Source organism: Oncorhynchus tshawytscha, linkage group LG01 (assembly GCF_018296145.1).
Source record: "Oncorhynchus tshawytscha isolate Ot180627B linkage group LG01, Otsh_v2.0, whole genome shotgun sequence".
Lineage (NCBI taxonomy): Eukaryota > Metazoa > Chordata > Actinopteri > Salmoniformes > Salmonidae > Oncorhynchus > Oncorhynchus tshawytscha.
The window spans coordinates 69,151,896-69,167,401 of NC_056429.1; the positions used below are offsets into that span (position 1 = coordinate 69,151,896).

The 15,506-nt window shown below is 42.0% G+C and overlaps 1 protein-coding gene across 1 annotated transcript in view; it reads right to left on the reverse strand.

Moving 5' to 3' along the window:
- LOC112255582 (zinc transporter 6) overlaps positions 1-7,753 on the reverse strand; it is an 87,056-nt gene extending 79,303 nt beyond the window's left edge. The window contains exon 1 of the mRNA XM_024428525.2: positions 7,520-7,753. Coding sequence (XP_024284293.1) covers positions 7,520-7,706 — 187 coding nt within the window. The 5' untranslated portion in view covers positions 7,707-7,753. The remainder of the gene's footprint in view (positions 1-7,519) is intronic.
- Positions 7,754-15,506: the final 7,753 nt, after the last annotated feature.

The window sequence follows — 15,506 nt, forward strand, 5'->3', positions numbered from 1 at the left end:
AATAGGAAGCTGATTCTAGATTTAATTTTGGATTGGAGATGCTTAATGTGAGTCTGGAACGAGAGGTTACAGTCTAACCAGACACCTAGGTATTTGTAGTTGTCCACATATTCTAAGTCAGAACAGTCCAAGAGTAGTGATGCTGGGCGGGCGGGCAGGTGTAGGCAGCGATCGGTTGAAGAGCATGCATTTAGTTTTACTTGCATTTAAGAGCAATTGGATGCCACGGCAGGAGTGTTGTATGGCATTGAAGCTCATCTGGAGGTTAGTTACCATAGTGTCCAAAGAAGGGCCAGAAGTATACAGAATGGTGTCGTCTGCATAGAGGTGGATCAGAGAGTCACCTGCAGCAAGAGCGACATCATTGATGTATACAGAGAAAAGAGTCGGCCCGAAAATTGAACCCTGTGGCACCCCCATAGAGACTGCCAGAGGTCCAGACAACAGGCCCTCCGATTTGACACACTGAACTCTGTCTGCAAAGTAGTTGGTGAACCAGGCGAGGCAATCATTTGAGAAACCAAGGCTGTTGAGTCTGCCGATAAGAATGTGGTGATTGACAGAGTCGAAAGCCTTGGCCAGGTTGATGAATACAGCTGCACAGTATTGCCTCTTATCGATGGCAGTTATGATATCGTTTAGGACCTTGAGCGTTGCTGAGGTGCACCCATGACCAGCTCAGAAACCAGATTGCATAGGGGAGAAGGTACGTTGGGATTTGAAATGGTCGATGATCTGTTTGTTAACTTGGATTTCGAAGACCTTAGAAAGGCAGGGTAGGATAGATATAGGTCTGTAGCAGTTTGGGTCGAGAGTAGAGGTCGACCGATTATGGTTTTTCATAATATAGGCACTTTATTATTGCCAGTGTAACAGTATAGCTACTGTCCCTTTCCTCGCTCCTACCTGGGCTCAAACCAGGAACACAACGACAACAGCCAAATCAAATCAAATCAAATTTTATTTGTCACATACACATGGTTAGCAGATGTTAATGCGAGTGTAGCGAAATGCTTGTGCTTCTAGTTCCAAGTACAAGTAATCTAACAATTCCAAAAAAACTACTGTCTTATACACAGTGTAAGGGGATAAAGAATATGTACATAAGGATATATGAATGAATGAGTGATGGTACAGAGCAGCATAGGCAAGTTACAGTATATGATATCGAGTACAGTATATACATATGAGATAAGTATGTAAACCAAGTGGCATAGTTAAAGTGGCTAGTGATACATGTATTACATAAGGATGCAGTCGATGATATAGAGTACAGTATCAACGTATGCATATGAGATTAACAATGTAGGGTAAGTAACATTATATAAGGTAGCATTGTTTAAAGTGGCTAGTGATATATTTACATCATTTCCCATCAATTCCCATGATTAAAGTGGCTGGAGTGGAGTCAGTGTCATTGACAGTGTGTTGGCAGTAGCCACTCAATGTTAGTGGTGGCTGTTTAACAGTCTGATGGCCTTGAGATAGAAGCTGTTTTTCAGTCTCTCGGTCCCAGCTTTGATGCACCTGTACTGACCTCGCCTTCTGGATGACAGCGGGGTGAACAGGCAGTGGCTCGGGTGGTTGATGTCCTTGATGATCTTTATGGCCTTCCTGTAGCATCGGGTGGTGTAGGTGTCCTGGAGGGCAGGTAGTTTGCCCCCGGTGATGCGTTGTGCAGACCTCACTACCCTCTGGAGAGCCTTACGGTTGAGGGCGGTGCAGTTGCCATACCAGGCGGTGATACAGCCCGCCAGGATGCTCTCGATTGTGCATCTGTAGAAGTTTGTGAGTGCTTTTGGTGACAAGCTGAATTTCTTCAGCCTCCTGAGGTTGAAGAGGCGCTGCTGCGCCTTCCTCACGATGCCTTCCGCCTTCCTTCCTCACCACCCTCGAAGCAGCGTTACCCATGCAGAGCAAGGGGAACAACCACTCCAAGTCTCAGAGTGAGTGACATTTAAAACGCTATTAGCGCACACCCCGCTAACTAGCTAGCCATTTCACATCGGTTACACGAGCCTAATCTCGGGAGTTGATAGGCTTGAAGTCATAAACAGCTGCTGGCAAACACACGAAAGTGCTGTTTGAATTAATGCTTACAAGCCTGCTGGTGCCTACCATCGCTCAGTCAGACTGCTCTATCAAATCACACTTAGTTATAACATGGTAACACACAGAAATACGAGCCTTAGGTCATTAATATGGTCTAATCCGGAAACTATCATCTCGAAAACAAGACGTTTATTCTTTCAGTGAATTCCGTAATTTATCTAACGGGTGGCATCCATAAGTCAAAATATTCCTGTTACATTGCACAACTTTCAATGTTATGTCATAATTATGTAAAATTCTGGCAAATTAGGCCGGCCCAAACTGTTGCAAACACACAGACTATGCGTGCAATGAACGCAAGAGAAGTGACACAATTTCACCTGGTTAATGTTGCCTGCTAACCTGTATTTCTTTTTGCTAAATATGCAGGTTTAAAAATATATACTTCTGTGTATTGATTTTAAGAAAAGCATTGATGTTTATGGTTAGGTACACATTGGAGCAACAATACGCACCGCATCGATTATATGCAACGCAGGACACACTAGATAAACTAGTAATACCATCAACCATGTGGAGTTAACTAGTGATTATGATTGATTCATTGTTTTTTATAAGATAAGTTTAATGCAAGCTAAGCAACTTACCTTGGCTTACTACATTCTCGTAACAGGTAGTGTCCTCGTGGAGTGCAATGTAATCAGGTGGTTAGAGCGTTGGACTAGTGAACTGTAAGGTTGCAAGATTTAATCCCGAGCTGACAAGGTAAAAATCTGTCGTTCTGCCCCTGAAATACAGATTTCCGATTGTATGAAAACTTGAAATCGGCCATTCCGATCAATCGGTCAACCTCTAGTCTAGATTGTCTCCCCCTTTGAAGAGGGGGATGACCGTGGCAGCTTTCAAATCTTTGGGGATCTCAGACGATACGAAAGAAAGGTTGAACCGGCTAGTAATAGGGGTTGCAACAATTTCAGGCTGATCATTTAAAAAAGTTTGTGTCCAGATTATCTAGCCCGGCTGATTTGTAGGGGTCCAGATTTTGCAGCTCTTTCAGAACATGAGGGTGGTATGGTCAAGTTGCTGTGGGGGGGGTGCAGGGCTGTTGACCAGGATAGGGGTAGCCAGGTAGAAAGCATGGCCAGCTGTAGAAAATGCTTATTGAAATGATCAATTATCTGGGATTTATCTGTGGTGTTTCCTAGCCTCAGTGCAGTGGGCAGCTGGGAGGAGGTGCTCTTATTCTCCATGGACTTTAGTGTCCCAGAACCTTTTGGAGGATCCAGGTCAATTGGCAGAATAGGTATTGTGGCCAAAGAATTTGTCTGATGGGCCTCTTAAGCGAACAGTCGAATATGCTCTAGACAGCTAGCGGGGCGCAGCTAGCAGATGGGCATTCAGGGGACGTCGCAACGGAGGAGCCAGTTTGGGATCCACAACAAATTCCGGGGACTGCAGGTACATCCTAACGTCGTAGGCTACAACCAAGACGTCGTAGGTCGCATAATGTGAGCGAGTGAAAAACGTGCAATTATGGGACTTGCGCTCTGCTGATCAGAATCTTAGGTCCCGATTACTTCTCTGGCATACCAGAAATTTCCGGTCGTATCTTGTGCAGCGAGGGGGTGCTACGATGCAACAATGGAAGATGAAGCTGCAGTAGATAGCTGCAGTATTACGGGCTCCTGACCAATTCTTCTATTTTGTATGTTTTTAAAAAAAAGTTGATTGTCATTTTTACATCATATTTCCGCTATAATTTCATATGACCAGCTTCTGGACATCACAACAGCGATCACTAACTTCAATTTGGTTGAAGATTTCTACTTCAATGAGACCGCATCTCTGGAAGTGCTCCTTCTGGACCAGGGCCTAATCCCCGGTACTTGAAAGAGGAAGACATAGCACAAGAGAGGCAAACGAGCGGGCTGCCTGACGAGACTACATCAGCAACTAAATAAACCGCTTCTACCTTCCTTTCTATTGGCGAACATACAACCACTAGAGAACTGGACGAGTTCCGTTCAATGGGACCTGAAGACCTGTAATATCCTATGTTTCTCGGAGTCATGGTTGAACAAGAACATGGATAACACACATGTAGATGATTTTTCTATACTTCGTCTCGACCGAACAGCAGCTTCGGGTAAGGTTAAGGGGGAGGTGTGTGTCTGCTGGGGCGTGATCTCTAAATTTAAGGAAGTCTTGGGGTTTTGCTTATCTGAGATAGAATCCCTCATGATAAGCTGCAGACAATACTATTTACCAAGCGAGTTGATCTATATTTTTTACTGTCTATTTACCACCACAAACCAGGCCAATAACCTCTCCCTCAACATCAGCCAAACAAAGGAACTGTTGATTGTGGACTACAGGAAACGATGGGCCGAGCGAGCACACCCTCAACCACGGGGCAGTAGTGGAGCGGGTCGAGAGCTTCAAGTTCCTCTGTGTTCACATCACTAAGGAATTATAAATGGTCCACACACACCAACACAGTCGTGAAGAAGGCACAAAAACACCTTTGCCCACTCAAAATGCTGAAAAAAATGTGGCATGGGCCCTTAGATCCTCAAAAGGATATTATACAGCTGCACTACAGAGCATCTTGACTGGCTGCATCACCGCTGAGAATATGGCAACTGCTTGACATCCAACCACAAGGTGCTACAGAGGGTAGTGCATATGGCCCAGTACGTCACTGGGGCCAAGCTAACTGCCATCAATGAACTATACCAGGCAGTGTCAGAGGAAGGCCCAAAAAATTGTCAAAGACTCTAACCACCCAAGTCATAGACTGTTCTCTATGCTGTCGCATGGAAAATGGTACAGATGCACCAAGTCTGGAACCAACAGGATCCGGAACAGCTTCAACCCCCGATCCATAAAACTGATAAATAGTTACTTAAATAGTTAACCAAATATAGCTAACAGTAATATTTGCATTGACCCCTTTTCAATACCTCTTTTGTCTCATCACATATGCTGCAGCTACTGTTTTTTAAAATTCCATCCTGTTGCCTAGTCACTTTATCCCTACCTACAGTTACATATCTAATCTCAATTACCCCTTACACCGGGACACAGACTTGGTTACTAGTACCCAGTGTAGGCCTATATAGCCAAGTTATTGTTACTCATTGTGTATTTATTCCTTGTGTTATTATATCATTTTGATTGACAGGTCAAATTGTGAGAACAGTGGTCACAGACTTCAGGATGGAAAGATTATGCAGACAATTTGCATAAGTGCTCCCCTGATGTAAAGATCCGTGTGAGTAGTGCATGCCTAGCTTTAGCCATAACGTTACGACTGAAAGGGAATTCTCTCCTTCGTGTCGTAACGTTAACGTGCAAAATGGATGCAGATGGAAAAGGTTTAACTGTGCAGGCACCTAGCTAGCTACAGTTGAAGTCAGAAGTTCACATACACCTTGGCCAAATACATTTAAATCTCAGTTTTTCACAATTCCTAGTAATCCTAGTAGAAATTTCCCTGTCTTAGGTCAGTTAGGATCACCACTTTATTTTAAGAATGTGAAATGTCAGAATAATAGTAGAGAATGATTTATTTCAGCTTTTATTTCTTTCATCACATTGCCAGTGGGTCAGAAGTTTACATACACTCAATTAGTATTCGGTAGCATTGCCTTTAAATTGTTTTACTTTGGTCAAACGTTTCAGGTAGCCTTCCACAAGCTTCCCACAATAAGTTGGGTGACAGAGCTGGTGTAACGGAGGCAGTTTTGTAGGCCTCCTTGCTCGCACATGCTTTTACAGTTCTGCCCACAAATGTTCTATGGGATTGAGGTCAGGGCTTTGTGATGGCCACTCCAATACGTTGACTTTGTTGTCCTTAAGCCATATTGCCACAACGTTGGAAGTACGCTTGGGGCCATTATCCATTTGGAAGACCCATTTGCGACCAAGCTTTAACTTCCTGACTGATGTCTTGAGATGTTGCTTCAATATATCCACATAATTTCCTCCCTGATGCCATCTATTTTGTGAAGTTCACCAGTCACTCCTGCAGCAAGCACCTCCACAACATGATTTTTGCCACCCCCGTGCTTCACGGTTGGGACAGTGTTCTGCTCTAGGAGACAGAACGCGTCTCCTTCCTGAGCGGTATGACGGCTGCATGGTCCCATGGTGTTTATACTTGCGTACTATTGTTTGTACAGATGAACGTGGTATCTTCAGGCGCTTGGAAACTGCTCCCAAGAATGAACCAGACTTGGAGGTCTACAAGTTTTTTTCTGATGTCTTGGCTGATGTCTTTTGATTTTCCCATGATGTCAAGCAAAGAGGCACTAAGTTTGAAGGTAGGCCTTGAAATACATCCACAGGTACACCTCCAATTGACTCAAATGATGTCAATTAGCCTATCAGAAGCTTCTAAAGCCATGACATAATTTTCTGAAATTTTCCAAACTGTTTAAAGGCACAGTTAACTTAGTGTACATAAACGTCTGACCCACTGAAATTGTGATATAGGGAATTATAAGTGAAATAATCTGTCTACAAACAATTGTTGGAAAAATTACTTGTGCCATGCACAAAATAGATGTCCTAACCGACTTGCCAAAACTATAGTTTGTTAACAATAAATGTGTGGAGTGGTTGAAAATCTAGTTTTAATGACTCGTATGTAAGCGTATGTAACTTCCGACTTCAACTGTATATCTGCTTCGGTCAGAGGAAGTGAGGAAGCGAGACATCGCACTCCCTCATTTTTTCTGGTTGAAATACAGTCAATGAACTAAGCAGACCAGAGATACTGTATATATTGACGAGATGGTCTTGTCTCCGCCCTAACAATGAGAGTTGTCCCAACGGCGGGAATAAGCAGAATCGCTGTATTCCTATGACAGGGGTGGACCCTCTCTGACAAGACGCAGATTCTAATGAAATTGTGCCTTTGTGAGAGCAAACCGGTTAAGCAGACCAGAACTTACCCTTTTTTTCCTATGGTAAACGGCCTGAGTTGGACATCTTAATTTATCCACCATCTTTGCTTTGGTTTCCTGGCCTTGCTAAACTTTTTAACGTTGAGATATATTTTTTATTTATTATTGTACTTTTTATTATTAAGAACAAATACATACAATACAAAAAGTACATGGGGGAACACAAGTATATATAAAGAATATACAAAGGACAACGTTACATAGCGTTCGTTAGATGATAGAGCATTGCTAAGGTTAGTTAGCTTTGCCACGGAATTCAGGTAAACTCTAAAGCAAGTATTGTCTTGGCAATGAATAACAATACACTTGCTAAAGTGAAGATTTATCTAGTTCGCTACTAGCGACAGACACAGTTGTGGAAAGAGGCTTCACAGCTGTATATGGGGCTAGCTAAACGTGGCTAGACAGCTAGCTAGTTGCCCCAACTAAATTGCATTGCACTGGCTAGCTAGCATAACATAACTAGCTAGCTAGCTACCGGTAACGTTAGCAGCTACCTGAGTCGTTGATGTTGACAACGTCCACCGCCACCATGTCAGGTTTATCAAGGGGACCAACTTTCCTCTCGGTCACCCCGGACGGCACCACGTCCGGCTTGGAACCGAATTTTCTGGGGTAAAAGTCCCCAACATTGTGATACGACAGTCCTGATGGAGACGTGGACATGCCACCGTCCATCGCCATTTTTTTTTACTCTTCAGCCAGAAAATGAATCGATTGAACTGTCGAAAGCCTGCGCAAATGCACAGATCTGTAAATAATATAATCGTGATGTAACCTTAGCTCTTGGCTAAGCCAAAAGAAGATTGTTTACAATGCTTAGAAGTCAGTGATTTCAGCGCGTAATACAACGGAAGTCGAGAAAATACAGTTTTTGTCGCAATTTCTTTTGCTAATTTTGCTGTTTTAATTAAATCACAGATCTCTGAATGATAAATTGAAAGCCCACTTTCTGTTTGAAAGAAAATTGTAGTTATGTTGGTGGTTGATAAGAAAAATATACATACACATTTCCAACATAGTTGCGATCAATGTTGGAAATGTAGCTATTTTTTACCATTGTCTTTTTTTTTTTGAGAAAATCGTAATTAAAGTTGCCATTTGAAAATTGTTAGGCCTTTTTATGATCCATGAACTGTACACGACACAGACAATTACCTAGCTAAATGTAGTTGAAAAGACTGCTATGCCCGACGTCCAATCTACAGTCGGTTTTGGTTGAAAGATGAAAATACAGAATCTTTCATGTCATTGAAAAGACGACTCCAAAGATGTCCGTCTACATTCGGTTTTCGTTGAAAAGACGTTTCAGGTCATTTCAACTACACATGTAAACAGAATTTTTTAAAATGGTCTTTGGCTTAGCGGCGATGTATATCAGACTGTATCCCACGGGTTATGACAAAACATTTATTTCCACTGCTCTAATTATGTTGGTAACCAGTTTATAATATCAATAAGGCACCTCTGGGTGTTTAGTAGAGGTCTACCGATTATGATTTTTCAACGCCAATGCAGATACCGATTGTTGGAGGACCAAAAAAAAGCCAATACCGATTAATTGGCCATTTTTTTTTACATGTATTTGTAATAATGACAATTACAACAATACTGAATGAACACTTATTTTAACTTAATATAATACACCAATAAAATCAATTTAGCCTCAAATAAATAATGAAACATGTTCAATTTGGTTTAAATAATGCAAAAACAAAGTGTTGGAGAAGAAAGTAAAAGTGCAATATGTGCCATGTAAGAAAGCTAACGTTTAAGTTTCTTGCTCAGAACATGAGAACATATGAAAGCTGGTGGTTCCTTTTAACATGAGTCTTCAATATTCCCAGGTAAGAAGTTTCAGGTTGTAGTTATTATAGGAATTATAGGACTATTTCTTTCTATACCATTTGTATTTCACTAACCTTTGACTATTGGATGTTCTTATAGGCACTTTATTATTGCCAGTGTAACAGTATAGCTTCCGTCCCTCTCCTCGCTCCTACCTGGGCTCGAACCAGGAACACAACGAGAACAGCCACCCTCGAAGCAGCGTTACCCATGCAGAGCAAGGGGAACAACCACTCCAAGTCTCAGAGCGAGTGACGTTTGAAACGCTATTAGCACACACCCCGCTAACTAGCTGGACATTTCACATCGGTTACAGGAGCCTAATCTCGAGCCTAATCTCGGGAGTTGATAGGCTTGAAGTCATTAACAGCTGCTGGCAAATGCACGAAAGTGCTGTTTGAATGAATGCTTACGAGCCTGCTGGTGCCTACCATCGCTCAGTCAGACTGCTCTACCATATCATAGACTTAGTTATAGCATGATAACACACAGAAATACGAGCCTTATGTCATCAATATGGTCGAATCCGGAAACTATCATCTCGAAAACAAGACATTTATTCTTTCAGTGAAATATGGAACCGTTCTGTATTTTCTCTGTCGGGTGGCATCCATAAGTCTAAATATTCCTGTTACATTGCACAACCTTCAATGTTATGTCATAATTATGTGGAATTCTGGCAAATTAGGCGGCCCAAACTGTTGCATATACACTGACTCTGCGTGCAATGAACGCAAGAGAAGTGACACAATTTCACCTGGTTAATGTTGCCTGCTAACCTGGATTTCTTTTAGCTAAATATGCAGGTTTAAAAATATGTACTTCTGTGTATTGATTTTAAGAAAGGCATTGATATTCATGGTTAGGTACACATTGGAGCAACAATACGCACCGCATCGATTATATGCTACGCAGGACACGCTAGATAAACTAGTAATATCATCAACCATGTGTAGTTAACTAGTGATTATGATTGATTGATTGTTTTTTATAAGATAAGTTTAATGCTAGTTAGCAACTTACCTTGGCTTACTGCATTCGCGTAACAGGCAGTCTCCTCGTGGAGTGTAATGTAATCAGGTGGTTCGAGCGTTGGACTAGTTAACTGTAAGGTAGCAGGTTTGAATCCCCCGAGCTGACAATGTAAAAATCTGCCCCTGAACGAGACAGTTAACCCATCGTTCCTAGGCCGTCATTGAAAATAAGAATGTGTTCTTAACTGACTTGCCTAGTTAAATAAAGATTAAATAAAGGTGTAAAAAATACAGATTTCCGATTGTTATGAAAACTTGAAATATGCCCTAATTACTCGGCCATTCCATTTAATCGTCGACCTCTAGTTTTTAGCATGTAAAATCTTGGTGGGGCAAACTCCCAAACATTTTTTTAGATGCATGCCAGCAAAGACACTAAACAACACTAAACAATATATTAATTGCACTATAACGGCGACAAGCAGTGCCCACAAACTGTTCTTGTTCTGAGAAATGATGGCTATTCCATGCGAGAAATTGCCAAGAAACTGAAGATCTCGTACAACGCTGTGTACTACTCCCTTCACAGAACAGCGCAAACGGGCTCTAACCAGAATAGAAGGAGGAGTGGGAGGCCCCGGTGCACAACTGAGCAAGAGGACATGTACATTAGAGTGTCTAGTTTGAGAAACAGACACCTCACAAGTCCTCAACTGGCAGCTTCATAAAATAGTACCCGCAAAACACCAGTCTCAATGTCAACAGTGAAGAGGCGACTCCGGGATGCTGGCCATCTAGGCAGAGTTGCAAAGAAAAAGCCATATCTCAGACTGGCCAATAAAAGATTAAGATGGGCAACAGAACAAAAAGAACACAGACACTCGACAGAGGAACTCTGCCTAGAAGGCCAGCATCCCGGACTCAACTCTTCACTGGCAATCCGCCTGCTCCTTCTGACAGCGAATGGCACGCTGGAGCCTCACATGAGCATTGTTCCACACCTCTTCTGCACGCCTGAACCACTCGTTCACCACAGGAGCTTTGGTCTGGCTCGGAGTTCATGAGGCCAGGACTGTCTGGTAACCCTGAACACACTGGAAGGGAGTCTGCCCGGTGGAGGAAGGGCGCAATGAATTCTGGGCATATTCCGTTCAAGGAAGGAATCGGGGCCACTACCCCTGCCGTTCCTGGCAGTGACTCCTCAGGAACATCCACAACTCCTGGTTCATCCTCTCCATCTGCCCGTTAGACTGAGGCCAGTACCCGGAAGTGAGGCTGACCGTGACCCCCAGCTTCTCCATAAAGGCTTTCCATACCAGTCACGTGAATTGGGGCCCACAGTCGGAGACAATATCCTAGCTGGTAAATTCACTCTGGCTATCTACTCTGATTTCAGACCACGGGTAAGATTGTCTAGCTAGCTACATTTTCAGATATTACACATTTCTAATTTTGACATGAAGTATTTTCAAGCTAGCTAGCTAACATTAGCTGACTGGCTCGTTAGCTAACATTATGTGTATTATCTTATTTTTCTTATCTCATACCCATTTGCTTTGCTTGTTATAGACAAATGTTAGCTAGCTAACATTGGACCTGGATGGTTAGCTACCTGCAGATTCATGCAGGGTAGTCATGTCATGAGTTGTGATTATGGTTCATTGTTTAGATAGCTAGCTACGTGTCCTATCAAAAAACTCCCCAACAACTCTGGGAGGAATTGGAACGGCGACTGATGTTGGAATAATAGCAAAAATAAAAGAAACAAGATATACACAAGGCAAACTTTTACTTCATATTTATCAGCTAGATATGTGACTCATAATAATCTAGCTAGCCAACTAGTTAAACAGACAATAATTACCTAAAACTAATTTTATACAAGGTCAATGTACATTTTTTGTGGGTAGCTAGCTAACAATTATTCGTGGCTATTAATGAGATGTTAATAAGCAACATTTCATTCCGAAGTCTGAGTGCATTTTCTCTTGCTTCAGCTCAAATTTCTTTGCATACTTTCTGTTGAAGCTTGCATCGAGGCATGCTTAAAAATATCTACAAACAGAGTACGCATTCGAGAACTGCCTTCCATAATCCGTTTTGCATACTTTTTGTTTGGACTCTTAGTCCGACCCTCCGTGCTCCAATTGGTGTGCTCGGAGCACGGTAGTATGAATTTTGAGAAACAACCTTAGTTTAAGTTTAGTATCACTTTTCAACCCATCCAGTGCATTTTTGTTGAAAATGAAAAAATATTAAATCAACAATAAGTTAAAGAATTTAACTACTGAAAACTGAAACAAACAAAGACAAAACAGATTAATCCCACTTTTCAAAGAAAGCCAAGTTGTCCAGGTCCTAAGACAGCAAAGTATCCCCAAACCATCACACTACCACCACAATGCTTGACCGTTGGTATGAGGTTCTTACTGTGGAATGCAGTGTTTGGTTTTCGCCAGGCATAATGGGCACCATGTTGTCAAAAAAGTTGACTCAAGTTTGCCAAAAAGCAGCTGGAAGCACCTGGATGATCATCAAGACTCTTGGAAGAATGTTCTTTTTGGTGGCCCTTTTGGGTGTATATCATGGCTCCTTCTTGCCAAAACTCCTAATCCCTAAAATTGGAGAATTAAACAATATTTCTATTTTTGAGAATGTGGGAGTGGTCCGTGGACACTTAATTAAGGGGCAGTCATATTGAGTGTGTTTCATTTGGTGATCTCATGAAGGACAAGAAACACACATTACTGTGTCTTTGGTTGTGTACACTTCTCAATTATGGGGTTTTCATCTGAATATGGTATAAAATATCTGATTAAATATTAAACTATTTGTGAGAAGATGAAATGTGATGTTAGCCTTCTAAACGAGAGTATGGGTTTTCATATCGAGTTTTAACTAGTCAGTGACGACACCCCGTGAATACAGATATTTACATTGCCGTCATTGCCGCCCCCTTTTCTACTCTAGTATGAAAGCCACTTCCAACAAAATTGACATTAGTCAAAAACTCAGGGACGGGAGTTCCCACGTTGAAATGGCAAAGAAATCTACAAACTAAAGAACACGTATTCAGGCTGCAGCTGTTTAAATACTTTAGTCTGGTAAACGCATCCGACCTAAGAACAATTCAGAATGTTACTCTGAAGTATCCATTATAACAACCTACAACTCCAACAGACTTTGATCTCTGGTGGACAAACCAAAGGCTTTCTGTTTACTGACTATTCAGCAGACGGACCAGTGATCACAGAGCGGGACAACAAAGGCATGCACTCGTAAATATGTAAATTGTTATTTCTTTTTGAATGTTCATGCTGTTCATGTTAAAAGTACTAGCATTTCATGAGTGTAGTTATCAATCTGAAATCCTGCTACTTGGTGCAGACTTGATGGATCGGTCCCACTGATGGTTTGGAAATCCAACCATGTATGTTCACAGGTCACAGTGCCTTCCTCACTGACCACACTGTCTTCCCCCAATGCTAAATGCAACGCAGTCATCCACAAGGGGGATCTGTCGAAAGCACCCCTTGGGAAAAAGACGTTTCAAAACCTCTTGGTGCAGAATCCGATCCAAGGAGATATTAAGATATCTTGACACATTCAATCAAATCAAATTTAAATCAAATGTATTTATATAGCCCTTCGTACATCAGCTGAAATCTCAAAGTGCTGTACAGAAACCCAGCCTAAAACCCCAAACAGCAAGCAATGCAGGTGTAGAAGCACGGTGGCTAGGAAAAACTCCCTAGAAAGGCCAAAACCTAGGAAGAAACCTAGAGAGGAACCAGGCTATGTGGGGTGGCCAGTCCTCTTCTGGCTGTGCCGTGTGGAGATTATAACAGAACATGGCCAAGATGTTCAAATGTTCATAAATGACCAGCATGGTCCTTACCAGCTTGAGACGGGAGACATGGAAGGATGGACAGACCCTCAAAGACCTGGGAATCTGGAGATGATAGGTGACCGGGTTGATGTGACTCAGGATCTTGAATGGCCCTATGCAGGTGGAGCGAGCTTCTCCAACTCTGTGTTGGCCCGCTCTGTTTGGGGGGTGGGTGGAATTCCGAGGAGAGACTCATTAACGCCCCCAACAGGAACCAGAATGCTTCCCAATACCGTACGATGAACTGGGGCCAACTATCCGAGACGATGTCCTGGGGAAGTCTGTATAGTCGAAAGACATGGGTAATCATGAGATCAGCAGTCTCCTTCGCTGAGGGCAACTTGGATAAGGCAATGAAATGGGCTGCCTTGGAGAACTGATCAATGTCCACCAGGATAGTAGTAAGCCCTTGGAATGGAAGTAACCCTGTGATAAAGTCTACGGAGAGGTGGGACCAGGGCCGGCTTGGGATGGGTAGAGGTTGGAGAAACCCAGCCGATTGCTGTTGTGAGGACTTGCATTGGGCACAGGTGGAACAGGCCACAACAAATCGCCCTTTTCACGTCATGAGCCATAGCCCGGTGCACACCGGTTCAGCTTCGTCGAACTCCCTCATTCATATGTGGAAACAGTGTCAAACAAGGCATATCCACATGGGCAGTAAATGAAATACACTTCAACAAAGGTTCAGATGCTACTATGCTATTTGATAAGATAACAAGGAAAGTTAGTGTTAAGTAATTACACTGTGGTATGACATGAGAAGGAGAACACCTTACTTAAAACAAAAACAGTATACTTTTTTGGTGTTTGTGTACTTTCTCTGTAAACCGTATTACATACCGTGTGGATATACATAACGTAACAGTAGATTGGATTGGTAAGCACAAACAAGTCCTTTTAAGTATGTGCCACTGCACTATGCAGTACATTGGACCTCATCTGAATGTTTTGTATACTCAGTGTATATCTCAACAAGCCGCCTAACTGGTCTGTCAGTGTTTTACCACCTGGCCCAACCCACTTGTTATCAACACCATTACACAGTCAATAGTTAAATAGCTGTAGATATTGCTCATGGACTCTATAGTTTCCACAAACATAAAAAACATAGTACTATATAGTATGTATAAATACTATATAGTATTTAGTTTGCACAAATAGTTAGCAAAATATGTGACCAACCAAGTAGATAACAATGAAAAACAAACAAACATGAAACTGTGTTTATATGAGTCTTTCATCCTTAATTGTACTTTTATTTATTTTTATTGATTCTAGAAATAATATCATAGAAAGGTTGAACAGGTGCAAAAGCCCAGTAAATCTGGACCCAGATCTGCTCACACCCCTTTTTTCTTGGTTGACCACCACAATAGTCATGTGCCTACTACATTCTTTGGATTCTGCAGTAATAAAATAGAAGATATAATCATGTTGCGTGTGACCAGCAACTTAACTTGTTGTATAACTGGAAACACGTAGTGTGGGTGTAAGCATTATTCTGCAGCTACAGAGACTTAAAATAATAATACAAATAATACACATAACACAAAGCAAAGTGCTGAATGATTATTCAACAGGAGGCTATGTGATTCAGCTGGGTAATAATAGCTCTTGTCTAATACAAGAGCAATATTAGCAGATCCTTAAACCTTTGGCTCCCTCATACAGACAATGTATCTCTCTTTTACTGTCTTTACATAATACAGTCCCACACAAATGGGCTTTCACAGTGAATCAAAGCTAACTTGACTGCCAAACACTTGTCAG